Source organism: Podarcis gaigeae (genome assembly GCF_964106915.1).
Source record: "Podarcis gaigeae genome assembly, chromosome: 6".
Lineage (NCBI taxonomy): Eukaryota > Metazoa > Chordata > Lepidosauria > Squamata > Lacertidae > Podarcis > Podarcis gaigeae.
This window is the reverse complement of record NC_139682.1, coordinates 5,458,056-5,472,044: the sequence shown is the minus strand read 5'-3', so window position 1 is coordinate 5,472,044 and position 13,989 is coordinate 5,458,056. Positions and strand designations below refer to the sequence as shown.

Here is a 13,989-nt window from a genome sequence, read left to right as displayed (position 1 = left end):
CAAGTTGTTCAGCACTTTATATGTTAGTAACAAGGCCTGATAGGTGATCAACAAATAGTGCAGTTCCCTCAGCACAGGTGCAATGGGCCTGATCCTGACAATTGGGGCTACTAATACAGCTGTCCTGATTCTTAGGCTTATCAGAAAGCAATGCTGATCAAAACATGGTGATTAATGTGATGATAGAGGAGAATTAATACATTTGATGGAATTAAAAAGATGGTGATCTGCCATGACTTATTAAAAAAATCCTCATGCCCCACTGTACCTCCTTGAAGAAAGGGATATATATATATATGGAGATTAGATATATAGTGATATATGTATGTGTGTGTGTGTGTGTGGCATGTTTCCAAATGTTTGACTTATGAAAGGTGGGAAACATAATATGTTTATTTGCATATCTGAGAATATGCAAAGTAGGTATTAATTTTAAAAACAGTACTCCTTGATTTGGCTTTTGGCTTTCAATCCTGCTATGGACATAGTTTTAAATGTAACAGTGATAAATGTAAAGAACTGTATCATGTGATGCCAGTGGGGTTAAATTCAGGTACTGTAGCTTAACTAGGTTGTGAACTGGAGTACTAGGCTTGTGAAATGGCAACCCTAGGTGAGAATAGGAGCTGGTATTTTCGTGCTGGGTTAACTTGAATTCCAGACACATCCTTCAAATAGGTCTGCGAAATTGTGAATGGCTGTGCTTCCCAAAACTTTTTATCTCTTAAATTCGGTTCACTCTGTGCATTTTCACATTTTGTTTTCAACTCCCTAACATAAAACGAAACAGCTGATTTCTAGACTATACATGTCAGACAAGAGGTAAATCTCCAGTTTGGGCGTGTCTGCTAACTATCCCCTTTGCTAACAGGCTCTGCGTTTCTTCTCAGACTCCTGACATTGTAAAAGAATTGGGCATCAAAAGCTGCCCTCCGAGGCCCATTGATATTCTGCACTGGGAACTCATTTTCCGTATTTCAAGCCCTTTCTCCTTTTTTTTCTTTCTTTTTTTCGCCTCTCTCCCTCTCCCCCTCTCCTTCTCTTTCTCTCCTCCCTTCTTGGATAGCCACAGCCCCCTAGAGCTGAGTCAGACCTTCCTCTCTTCCACAGCATTGCAGCACTTCAGCAGAAAAGACAGTCTCCTGCCTCTCTGCCTCTGCATCTTCCCTTGCAGCATCCTCTCCACTACCCATCTCACCATCATGGCCAGCACCGTCTCAGGTAAAACAAGCAAGGGTTTTTTCCCCTCTTTATATGCAGCTGCATCATTGAGAAGGAACCCATCTGCAATGATCAGTGTTATTCTCCATTCTTCTTTTCAAGGTGGGGCTTATCTGCAACGCTATACAGATGGTAGCCGGGCAGGCATCATTGTCTTCTCTTGCTTTCAGAATTGTGTATTTCCAGGCTTTGATACGTGTTTTCAAATCATCTCTTTTTCTCTGATGCATACGGTTAAAAATCCATTTACCTGAGTGGTTGTGTTTTGTCTAATTTTTTAAACCCAGTTTCTGTAAAAGTAGATTGGCAGTGGTAGAAAGGAAGGGGATAAAAAGAACAAAGAGGCAAAGACATTTAAATAATAATAATTGTACATCTGGGTGAGTAGAATCAGGGCAGGTTGTTTAGCCAGCAGCTGCTGTAGAGGGAGTGGTCCGCCCATGGCGCTGAATGAAACCCAATGCTGTTAGACAATCCTTTCCTGCAGGGGCTGTGACACCACTGCATAGCTGCACCCTGTTGCCCTCCCAGGATACAAGGCCTGGTAGGTGAGGTGAAGGAACAGCTTTGCTCACAGTGTGTCCATCGCTTGTGTTGCATCCACCTGCTTTCTAGTCCCTAAACATGTATCTTTCTTCTCCTTTTTTTCTTTTTAAAGGCTGGGGCTAAGCATATGGAATTTGGCTGGGAGGAAGCGTGTTGTCTCTTTACATAGACAATAGATGACTTGTGATGTCCACTCACTACTGGTCTTTAAAGCTTTTATAAATTGGGGCACAGGTCGTGTTTATTTACTGAATTTTTAAAAAATGAAAATAAAGGAAAGCCATTATAGATGGGGAGAAAGGGGGGAAGAAAAATGTATGTAAATACTTTCGTAAACACAAAAAACTAGCTGTGGAGAAGCTCTGTCTTGCCTGCTGCACTCGCTGGACTTTCCCATCCCTGTGTTGCCTGCGGCTCCTTTTCTGAGCTGCCTCCTTTTAAAATACAAGGGGAGGTATATGTGATGGGTCCCCCTGTCTGAGGATGTGCAGCTTTGCATGAGATAAGAAATTTGCCAGAAACCTTTTGCAAAGAATATGTTTGATCTGTGCTGGGGGGCGGGGAGGGAATGCATTGTGTTTGAATGGGAGGACAGAGGTAGCAAAAACTAGGAATGTTTTTTTTGGAGATAGGTGTTTTCCTCTCCTATTATTTTATTGCAGAATCAGTACAAATTAAATAAATGACAACGTCAGGGTTGGTCAGGGTTCTCAAGGCTGAAAGAGCCCTGCTGTGAAGGAGTTGGGAGGGGGAATGACATGTCTGGGTACCAGGTGCCTTCCCCATATGGTGCTCTGAAACAATATGGTACTTTCTCCCTTTCCCTCCCACCCCAACCATACATTTTAATTTCCTGACAGTGGGACGCAGCTTTTAAAGCTGAGCAGTTTGCCTCGGAGGTCTATTTCCGATCCTTTTCCCGTTCCAATTGGATTAGGTTTGGCATAAGACTGATGTCAAAGAACAGAGGTTCTGGGGTGACAGGAGTGTGATCAAAACAAGGAGATGAAAGAAGAAAGGTGTTTGCAGAAGACAAAGAGAAGGGTGGACCAGAACTTGAGGCAGCTTGTTATCCTTGTTTGCAGACATGCAAACCATAGAGCTGAGAGGTGAGATTTTATCACTGTCTGTCCCCTCTCTTTTCATCTTGCCTGGTTGCTCCACCCTGTTTCATAAAAGCAAAACACACTTGAAGAAAGATAAGAAGGGCAGCTGTATTTTTATGTGTGCCTCAAGAGATTTCTGTATATCCTTTTCGACAGCTGGAAGAGGAGCGGGTTCTCTGTGCCTTGGTCCCACTTGCTTCCCAAGTACATTCCGTTCGCCAGAATAGTATCACTTCTACTTAGCAAGCAGGGGAAGCAACAGCACATGCTCAGTGCAGGCTCAGCTGCAGTGGCGGCTGAGCTGTGCCAAAGGATTCTGCTCAGGCAAACATCTTGCATTTAGTCCCAGACAGTCCCTTGGCTCAACAAGGCCACGGCTTCTTGAACATTCTCCCCCAACAGAAAGCAGAAAGCCACTATGTTCACCTATGGCACACGCAGATCCCCTCAGTGCATGGATGGGAATTAATAGCTGTGACCTTCTCTGAGAATTATCAATTAATTTGGTACCATATGTTGAAAAACCCATGGGACTTTTATTGTGTAGTGAATGCATGCCTCTTGCTCTGGTCAGCCCATCCATGGAATACATAGTATGTTTAGCAGTCGCTGGTCCCCTTCCTGTGGCTACAGACCAGCAGCTGGTTGAGGAATTCAAGAGACAGGTCCATGCAAGTGAGGGCTGCCAAGTTAGGGTGTCCTGGTTTTGACTTTTTGAAGTATGGCAACCCTAATGCAAGTAAATGCTGAGTTTTTATACAGAGAGGATGAATAAGCTTTTTGGCCACGATATATGCTGTGTGGAGAAGGGGGACAACGACCCCAAATAAATACCCTCAGTTGTTTTCTTTGCCATTCCTCATTGGAACACAATATAAGGGGAGCTGGTTCACTATCTTATGTGTTTCCAGACTTAAGGAGGACACTTTTCTGTTAATTAGAGCCAATGTTGAATGTAGAATGAAAAACTGTTGTTGGAGAGGTTGAGAAGGAAGGAAAAGGGAACAGTTAGATTGGGCTCCTTACTGTCCCCCAAAACTTCAAGCATTGTTTTCTTAATATATTTAAACCAGGGCAGCCAAAGTGGTTCCTTCCAAATGTTGTTGTTGGACTCCGTCAGTCCCAGACAGCATGGTCAGCAGTCAGGGGTAATGCAAGCTGGAATCCAGCAACATCTGTAGAGTACCATCTTGGCTCCCTAATGAGTAATTGCTGTGCTAATGTGTAAAGAGAGTGCTTCTCTGGTTATATTCAGAAGGTAGGAGAGACTAGGAGGAGCCATAGTGGACATGGCATATCAGGTGCTCTGTGTGTGTGTGTGTGTGTGTGTGTGTGTGTGTGTGTGTGTGTGATGAATACTTGGTTCAACCTATTGTTTATAACAGCCAGGTATTTGTTTATACAGTGGTACCTCGGGTTAAGTACTTAATTCGTTCCAGAGGTCTGTTCTTAACCTGAAGCACCACTTTAGCTAATGGGGCCTCCTGCTGCCGCTGTAGCACGATTTCTGTTCTTATTCTGAAGCAAAGTTCTTAACCTGAAGCACTATTTCTGGGTTAGCAGAGTCTGTAACCTGAAGTGTATGTAACCTGAAGCCTATGTAACCCAAGGTACCACTGTACTGCATTGAATTATTATTCAGGATTTAAATAACAAGTAGTCTGCACATACCCTGCACTGACTGGCTGTGATTTTGCCTCTGACGTGCGATTCTTAACAAGTACTTTCAGAATCACGCTGAAAGATTTTTTCAGAAACCACTGGAATTCTTCAGTCCTCCCTGCATCTTGCTCTCTGACAAATGAGTTCCAGATAATGATTTATTTCTGTCCCTTCCCATATCTGGGTATCTATGATGCAACCACACTTGAAGTACTTTATACAGTTCTGTTTGTTTTGCCTAAAAAAGAATATCGTAGAGCTGGAAAAGGTAAAAAAAAGGGGGGGAGCAGCCAAAATTATCAAGGGGCTGGAGAGATTCCCCATAAGGAAAGGTTACAATATGGCTTTTTAAGTTAGAAAAATCACAGGTGGAGAAAGGGGACATATAACAGAGCTGTATAAGTTTATGCACAATGTGAAGAATGTAAATACCGTATTTTTTGCTCTATAAGACTCACTTTTTCCTTCCTAAAAAGTATGGGGAAATGTGTGTGCGTCTTATGGAGCGAATGCAGGCTGCGCAGCTATCCCAGAAGCCAGAACAGCAAGAGGGATAGCTGCTTTCACTGCACAGCCATCCCTCTTGCTGTTCTGGCTACTGAGATTCAGAATATTTTTTTTCTTGTTTTCCTCTTCCAAAAACTAGGTGTGTCTTGTGGTCTGGTGCGTCTTATGGAGCGAAAAATACTGTACAGAGTTTTCCTCCCTCTTTTATAATGCTAAAATCCATGTAAATCTAATGAAGCTGAATGTCGGAAGATTCAGAACATATAAAAGTACTTATTCACACAGTGCATAGCTAAACTATGAAATTAACTCCTAAAAGAGGTAGTGATGACTGCCAGCTTGCATGACTTTAAAAGATTATGAAACCTGCTTGGAATTGTCGGTAGGGGAGTACTGTTGGGCTCAGGTTCTGCTTGCACGCATTTTATCATTTGACTTCTGTTAAAACAGGATGCTGGTCTAGATGGGCCTTTGGCCTGATCTGACAAGCTCTTCATGTGTTCTCCCAAGTAGATCCTACCCATGTCTTTGATTTAAATCACATACTCTTCAGGCACTGATCTTCTGGTGAGGAAATAATATTTTTAGTGCCTTCCTTAATCTCAGTGTGCCCCCCTTAGTTTTAGTGTGTCTGCCCTTACAAAAACTGGACAGAGATATAATGGATGCCTTGATAAATTCCTGTTTGGATTATTGCAACGCATTGCACATGGACGTCTCTGCAAATGTTCCGGAAACTTCACGGGATGCAAAATATGGCTGCTCAAATACTAACTGGGAGGGGCATTTTGCAACTTCACTGATTACTTGTTCAATTCAAAGTGATTTTTTTATCTTTGAAGCCCTGCATGGTCCCATGTTGTCATCTCAGTCCCTTTGAGATAACACAAGGTGCACCAGGTGACTATGAGAGAATGGGCCTTTTCTATAGTGAAAGGTCCTCCGCATCCCTGGCTCACCTGGCACCTATTTCAATATCCTGCTGGCAGCAGGCAAATACGTTTTTACTTTCTCCCAGGTCTTTTATACCAAGTTATAATTTAATACTGTTCTAGGATTTTATTCCCCCACCCTCAGTTTTGAACTGATACACTGTTGCAAAGTTCAGTGTTTTAAAATAATTTTATGTTGTGTATTTTAGCTGTATCTGTTGTTTTATTGAACTTGCTGGTTTAAATCTATTTAAGCTAGCCAGATAACTTTGGTTGTAGGGTGGCCTGTAAACTGCACACATGTTAAAATAAATGTTTTCCATGCAGAAAATCACAATTTAAACTTAAAGGTTCTCAAGCATTAGGATTGGGATGGGTCTGTTTTTAGAATCTGGAAGGTGCAGATTTCTCACCCTGTATGACAGGCTGTGCTTGCTAAAAGTTCTCTTTCTTCATAACTATTCAAAGTGCAAGAATACTGCCCTCCTTTATATCTAGTTATTTTGCAAGCTCACTTGGGACGTGTTGCGTATTTATCAGTTAAATGGTGATGTCATTTCTCTCTTTTTTCTTTTTTCTTTCTTTTTTTTTTGATAAACTCACCCAACTCTATATTTTCATCTTCCCCCACTTCTGCACGACTATGGTTTAGCTTTGTGTTTCAGCAGGGGGTGAGCAATACAGCTCAAGGCCCTAGTTAGTATGCATGAGCCTTCAACACATACCACCTTTCAGTGTTGCCTTTTGTCCCAAGAGATTTTTGGAACACTCCTTGACAGGCAAAGACATCCTCAGAAATGTACTGATTACTGTATGAAATCCATACAAATAGTACGCTTTCTGCAATGAGGTTTGACCCTGCATTGAGTAGGCAACTTGGACCACTCCCGGCAGTCCTGGGAATGTGTTGCTGTCCATTGGCACCATCTCTTCAGCAGTGATATTGGAGAACAGTTGGATCTGTGCCTGTCCTGTCTGTTGAAGAGCAGAATATGGCCTGGGAGGTGTTTCTGTATATTGGGGTGCACCTCATCCATCAAGATGGGGGCCCTGCATTTGATTCCACATAAGCTGAGTTTCTTTTGTGATAAGATTTATTGGGAGAATCATTCAAATTTCCAGTTCTTAGTACAATCCTGGCAATAAAAAATCCAGATCATTCAGTTTCCAAATTACCTGACCTAGATTGTAGCTGATAAAGATAAGTCACACGATCATGGCCAAAGTGTCCTTATTAGAGAGCTACCATAATATTCTACAGGTAAATGTTTTAAGCATGGCTTTGGCTAAAAGAGCCACTGATTATCACAGGCTTATTATAACAATCTCACACAAAAGGAAACTATGGAAGAAGACTGAACATGCCTGTACTGTCTACTAAACACTACAGTTTTGTTGAACTGGAATTCTTTTTTTACCTTAACTGAAAGTCTGGAGCATCTTTGCCCCTGTATTCTGAGTTTATGTTTTGGTTTTTGTCAGTGGATTTAGTTACAAATAGTTATCTTTGTTCTGAGCAAATTCAATATAGCCTTTGGCTTAAATTTCAAATGAGAATAATTCTTCTATTACTCATTGCTGACATTCTCTTTCTTTGAAGAAGCACATTTTTCTCTGGACTTTGCAAAGACACTTCCCCCTGCGAGGTTTGTTCAAATTCCTTGTACGCACCTTGATCTGTCAGCCCCAGCTGGCATGTACGTAGTCTGTTCCTAATGCTAAAAAAACCCCTCAGTAGTTATTGAACTAAAAGAATTAGAAGAATTTAAATAGATTGTTTAAAGTGGAATGATACAGAAACAAAAGCACACAGATGGAGGTGTTCTACCAAGGCCACATAAAGGCTGAGAGTGAAGGGATAGCTCAGTTGGTAGAACATGAAAATCTTAATCCTAGGGTCATGGATTCGAACCCCATGTGGAGCAAAAAGGGTTTGGACTAGATGACTCTCATGGTCCCTTCCAGCTCTACAATTCTACAATTCTATGAACTAAGTCATCTCTATCAGCTTGGAACCTGTACTGGAACCTGTACTTTTGTCTGTACTGGGTCTTTTGGTACAGACAAAAATAGGCAATCTCTGTTCTGTGACAGAATGAAATTATGTGTTTGTTTGCTTGTTTTGCATAAAGGCTTGACAATGACTGAAGAAATGGAAGGATGAGGAGGCATGGCGATTGAGCCAGATGGACAGCAGGAACTAAGGAACAGAAGCTGTGGGGACAGAAAAGTGTGCTGTGCCAGCACTGGGAGGCTGTTCCAGACCCCTTCGAAGTTTTGATATTTTACCAGGCATTGTTCACACACCATCCAGGTTTTCTCTGTAGTAATCATAGCCAGAAACTTGTTTTATTTTTTAATGTGATAGTTGTGGTTCTCAGAAAGCTATAATTTCATCAGAGTTAGAGTTCATGGATCAGTTTCATATATTCACAAAATGCACATGACCTTTTGTGCAGGCAACCCATACAGCTGTCTGGGCTCTACATCTGAAGGAGTTCAGCAGCTGTTCATAATTAAAATATAAAATGTTTGGATGGGCCTTTATGCCAATAGGACCTTCTTCCCCAGTAGTATGGGTCCCAATAATGTGGGTGAAGTACAGTTTCCCCAGGTAGTCTATCCAGCACCTTGTTTGGGCTACTACTTATTACACAGTTTGCTAAATGATCCTGATCCATTATCTGTGTTTTTCATAATGCATCAGTAGCCGCAGGAGCAATATATAGGACCCTGAAGAAATATGAAGGAGGCCTCTTTGGACTGAAACAGCTGGAAACTGAGCAAGTACATTGCCCAGCATCTTCTGCATCTATGCACATGGAACACTTTGCTAGTTTGCACCAATCAGGCATTTGCAGCAGTTTGCCCCATTGGCATCTTAGTGAGGCAGCAAAGCTGTGTGCTTTACAAAGAAAATCAATACCAAGGTCAGAGAAGCTTCCTGGATGGCCTTTACTGTGTCCATCTGTCTAAAGGAAAAGTGAACTATTGACTAGTTCCCCCTTGAGATGACTTTGATAGATCTCTTCAAGTAACGATTAATGCATTTCCCATTATAGAGCCAGCACAGTTCTTACGTTGTTCTACCTTGATCATACAAGGACTCCAAAGCAATGTGTGTGTTTTCCCTTGGGGATCACTATTCATATGCTCACGTTCCTCCCTTGTTCCTGTCCTCTCGCCCCCACCCCCATTTATGCATTATTGACTTTTTGATCTATAAATCTATAAGTGCTTCTGAACTGGAGCTTTGTTGCCTTCAGTTATGCCCCCAGGGGATTATCAGAACTTAGGCAGCTGACCTTGCAATGCTGGAAATCCTGGAGATGGCTACATCACTCAAAGAATCAGCACACTAAGTTTTCCATCAGGCTCCTGTGTACTTCCCCACACATTATGTTGACTTTTATCATCCCTGGGGCAAGCATGGCCTGTTCACAGCATTCCAATCACCCCACTTCTACAAAGGAAGGCAAGAGCAAAGGTAGCTTGTTGAACAAGGTCTTGCTCAGGGCCTGGAGAACTGGACTCTGATGCCAGCCCAGATTTAGCTTCCCTGGGTGGCCTCAAAAGCAAGCTGCAAATAGCCTCAGTTTGTACCTCTGTAAAATGGTACTAATATTGGCTTGCATTAGAGGACGATTGTGAAGATCAATGTTATTTAGGGAATTGTGATCATAGCATTGTAGATTCGGAAGGAAGCAAGGCTCCAAACCAACTTGTCAATGGATTTAGGTCCTAACAACCTCCAAAGCAACTTGGCCTGGCTTGGATTGCCTAATAATAATAATAATTACAGTGGTACCTTGGTTTATGAAATTAATCCATTCCAGAAGTTGGTTCTTAAACCAAAGTGTTCTTAAACCAAAGCGTGCTTTCCCATAGCAGCAGGGGACTCAATTTACAAATGGAACGCACTCAACATGTTCTGCTTCCAAGGCAAAGTTCACAAACCAAAACACCTATTTCCGGGTTTGCAGTGTTCTTAATCCAAGTTGTCAATAAACCAAGGTACCACTGTATAATAATAGTAATAACAGCAATAGTAACAACAACAACAAAATAACAACAATACACACATACACCACCCATCTGACTGGGTTATCCCAGCCACTCAGGGCAGCTTCTAAAGTACAGGTCAGACTGTCCCTTAAGAGGTGACTACAGATCTTGTCACAAAATTGTGCATTACAGGAATAACTAGATTTCAGGGCATCTTGCTGCAGGGAAACTCCATTTAGGCAATGTAGTGAGTCAGTAGCCAACCACTTTGAAACAAAGAAAACCAAACACTAAGGGAGCTACTGTTATTTTTTTATTGATTGGGATATTGTCTGGGATTTGACAATATGCTCGAGGTCTTTTCAAATACCCTTTTGAATAATATTTTGTCCCAGTGACCATTCACAAGATCTCTTAATACGATGAGTTTCTCATTGAAACACTTTATTTACTGTTTTCCTGAACAAGGTGGCTAAAGAGTACAATACTGTAAACTTCCACAGAGCTGTTAAAAGGCAAAGTGTTATCAAATGTGGGAAAACATATTGTTGAGGGGATAAGTGCTAAATCAAAGCTAAAGAGAAGAGGTGTGTTTTCTCACATGAAGCTCCAGTGGACCTTCATGGCCACTGAGGGGATCTCCTGCTGTTTGTGCCTTGTGTGTGACTGTTGTTAATGTAGCATACAAACTCATGAAAGCCAAAGTGAGCTGCGTTTCAGCCAAAGTTAACGCTGAGTGAATCCAGACAGTACAAGCTGAAAAATAAACACACATAACAATGCATATGCAAGTGATTTGGCGTTTCTTACATGGAAATTATACCCATCTGTGGTAGAAACTCATTAAGTGTGGCCCTTTGTCGGGCTTGTGTGGCAGCTGACTCAACCAGAAGTGGTGCTGAAAGAATAGCTCCTTCACCTTCAGGCTTGAGCTCTGCTTGAGAATCAGAAGGGAAGTGGATGGCGGACCAAAGAGGTTTTGTGTAGGGACCCTGTGCCTGCAGAGATGGGGAAAGGCCAGGTGGCTCTGGGAAAGCAGCCCTGAGCAAGGACAGCCTCTCTCTTTGCATCCCTGTTTCCCAAAGCTGCTTTGTGACAAAACATGGCTCCAGCTGGAAGACTCAGCTGAAACTTCATTTAATTGCAAGGGGTTGAGTTCGGAGCAAAAGCTCCTCCAATTTTCTTCCCCTGTGGCTTCTCCCTGACTCTCCAGTACATCCAAAGCCAAGAGAACAGCTCCTCCCCTCCCTCAATTTGTGTTGACTGGAATCGGCTAATTGCTGCTGATCGCTGGCGCCAAGATGGAGTTAGAGAGTCTGAAATGCCAGGAGATGTACACATCCTGCTTTCCTCATCTCATTAGGCTGCTGACAGCAGCTGGGATGCATTTGTCTTCCTACCACTTTTATCTTAATTGATGAAGGGGAAGGGGGCTTCACTACATGACAGGAGGAGAGTACAAAAGACAAAATTGGGGACAGGCTGGGGCTGAGACGGAAAGATGCCCCAGCATTGGGCTTGCAGGCAAGTAGACACAGCAGCTGAGATTATGCAGTATTTGGCAGGACCTTTAAAATACAAGACCCAAATGGAGATTGTAGGGGGCAGGGACAGTTGCTCAGCCCAGCTTTTTTAAAAATTCATTATTCATATATTGCCTCCAGCTGCAGATGCAGGTTTGATATGCATTGTGCCTGCCATAAAAGTAAACTGGCAGACAGCTGAGTTCTTTTTCACACGTGAAGCTTAAATCAGATGAGTTAAGTTGGCCCCTAAAACCTACCTTGGCAATAAGGTGCATTTGGTTCTTTTTTGAATTCTTTCCTGAATTTATGTACATTCACATGTGACACACACACATGCATATTAAACTGACTCACTTGCTCTTCTTAGTGTCTTACACAAAAATAAACAAATGAAGCAGGGAAACTGATGGAATTGGTTCGCTGGTCACACATGGCAGTGCTCTGTCCAGCCAAGAATGCTCTTTAGCGATGAGTCAAACATTAAAAGCAAATTTTGGATTTTGTATGTTTCCTAAATTTGTCATACAAGTACATACATTTGAATATCTTGTTAAATTTGCAACTTCCTGACTTCTCACGGGGGCTCCCCTTGATAATTTTTAAGCAATTCAGAACAAGATTTCAGAATACAGAAATCTTATCTATGAGACTTAGCAACTAGAGCACTGGCTGCCAGCATCTCACTATAGTTATCTTACTTCTGTTAATACAATGAGATGCAGTCAGCAGGTGCTCTGGTTTACTTACAACTTTTGGTAGATAGAGGCTGAGAGACATGAGATCCCCAGATTATCTTGCTACTTGATTACTAAAGAGACTATTCACCACTAATTATGGCTATGTAGAATCCCTGTTATGAACTCCATTCATAAGATTGCCATTCATACTCTATGACATTGAACTCTATATGTTGCAGTTTTCTGTCTGAAAATATCCTTTTGCTTATTGTTTTATAACTTTGCTTCTTTTGCAAAGATAAAGCAATTTTAAACTTGCAAACCCCCTCCCTGTCCGCACAAAGTAAATCATTGACATTCCCATTTTACAGAATGGAAAGTAACTTGTCCAGAACCAAACAATGACTTGGGGCAGACTTGGGCCTACTTCCCTGGACCACAAACTGTTTTGTTTTGTTTTGTATTGTATTACCTCAAGGATACAGGAGCCGCTTCCATACGGCTGGACCTCATGTTGTTACACTAATGCCAATTTGAAAGGGTTGGCAACTGGCAGTGTCACTAAACACTAAGTCAGGAGCAAAGTGGAAAGTTGCCCAATTAGGACCCCTCTTCAACAGATGTTATAAGAGTAGTATAGTACCCAGACATGCACTCAGCAAAAGCAATTTAGAACCAATTCATAATTCAACTGTCTGTCCATTGACTAGCTCATTTTGGCTGTTCTCTTTCTGGTGCCCATTTCTTTCCATTTTACTCTTCCTTGTTTTTGTGTTATGAGGAATGGTAAACAACAGACCACTAGCCTAATGCTGGAGAGAAGTACCAGAGGAATCCCACTGTATGGGTCAGATAGCAGTTTGGCTGAAGACTTTGGTAAGCTACTCACCCAGGAAGAAATACTATTCAACCTGGCAAGTGGCTGACTGTGATGCTGCCCTGATCCCTGGGTCTGAGTTGATGAAGCAGAAAACTCACCCTGTTATGTCAGCCAGATGTTTCTCAATGGCCTGCGTATCTGCTTCATGTTTGTGTTCCATAGTGCACCTTTAATTGCAATCAGATTTGTCTGAGGAATTAGAAAATGGGAGAGGAGTGGATTGCACTGGATAGGACAACAGTTTTTTGAAATGGACAGAAAGAAAGCTGTTTCTAGTAAAGAGAAAGACAGCCTACCTGAGCAAGGAGATGAATACCTGGGGCACAATCCACAATGAATTTCCCATGCAGATGCCCCATGGAAATGAATAGAAGAGTCATTGGGTTGCAACCAAAATGAATAGACATGACTATCTTTGATCTCTTCATTTCAGTGGGTCAGCACTGATTAAAAGTTAGTTGGATTCAACCCATCCATTTTTCTAACTACAAGGTATTTTCTTGGAAGTACGAGGGAATGTAGCTATTTGAAATCTCTGCTCAAAGATGCATGTGAGGCTTTCAAATGATCATTCTCTTCTTACCTAAGAAAGCTAGTTTTACCATTTTGCTTTATGGTGGAAATGTCCAAACACTCTTGGTTTTCCCCTTTTGAGATTCTGGAAATAGCTCTAAAGAATAACCCAGGTTTGTGGCATGGGTCAACATTTTACTCCATGTCCTCTGAAAATAGCAAATGGCTGCCATTAGAACTTTGCTCACTGTTGTTTTTTTGTTTTGTCTTTCTAGCGTACAAAGAGAAAATGAAGGAACTCTCTCTGCTTTCATTGATCTGTTCCTGTTTCCACACCCAGCCACACCCAAATACCATATACCAATATGGAGGTAAGTATCTCATACTGCTGACCTGACTGATCACTAAAAGTCA

The 13,989-nt window shown here is 41.9% G+C and overlaps 2 protein-coding genes across 2 annotated transcripts in view; both read left to right on the top strand.

Annotated features, from left to right (window-relative positions):
* Nucleotides 1–13,989, top strand: part of GMEB2 (glucocorticoid modulatory element binding protein 2) — a 263,449-nt gene that overhangs the window by 213,261 nt on the left and 36,199 nt on the right. The gene's annotated exons all lie outside the window — the stretch shown is intronic.
* Nucleotides 842–13,989, top strand: part of STMN3 (stathmin 3) — a 27,141-nt gene continuing 13,993 nt past the window's right edge. The window contains exons 1-2 of the mRNA XM_083744784.1: nucleotides 842–1,221; nucleotides 13,851–13,946. Of these exons, the coding sequence (XP_083600910.1) occupies nucleotides 1,203–1,221; nucleotides 13,851–13,946 (115 nt within the window). The 5' untranslated portion in view covers nucleotides 842–1,202. The remainder of the gene's footprint in view (nucleotides 1,222–13,850; nucleotides 13,947–13,989) is intronic.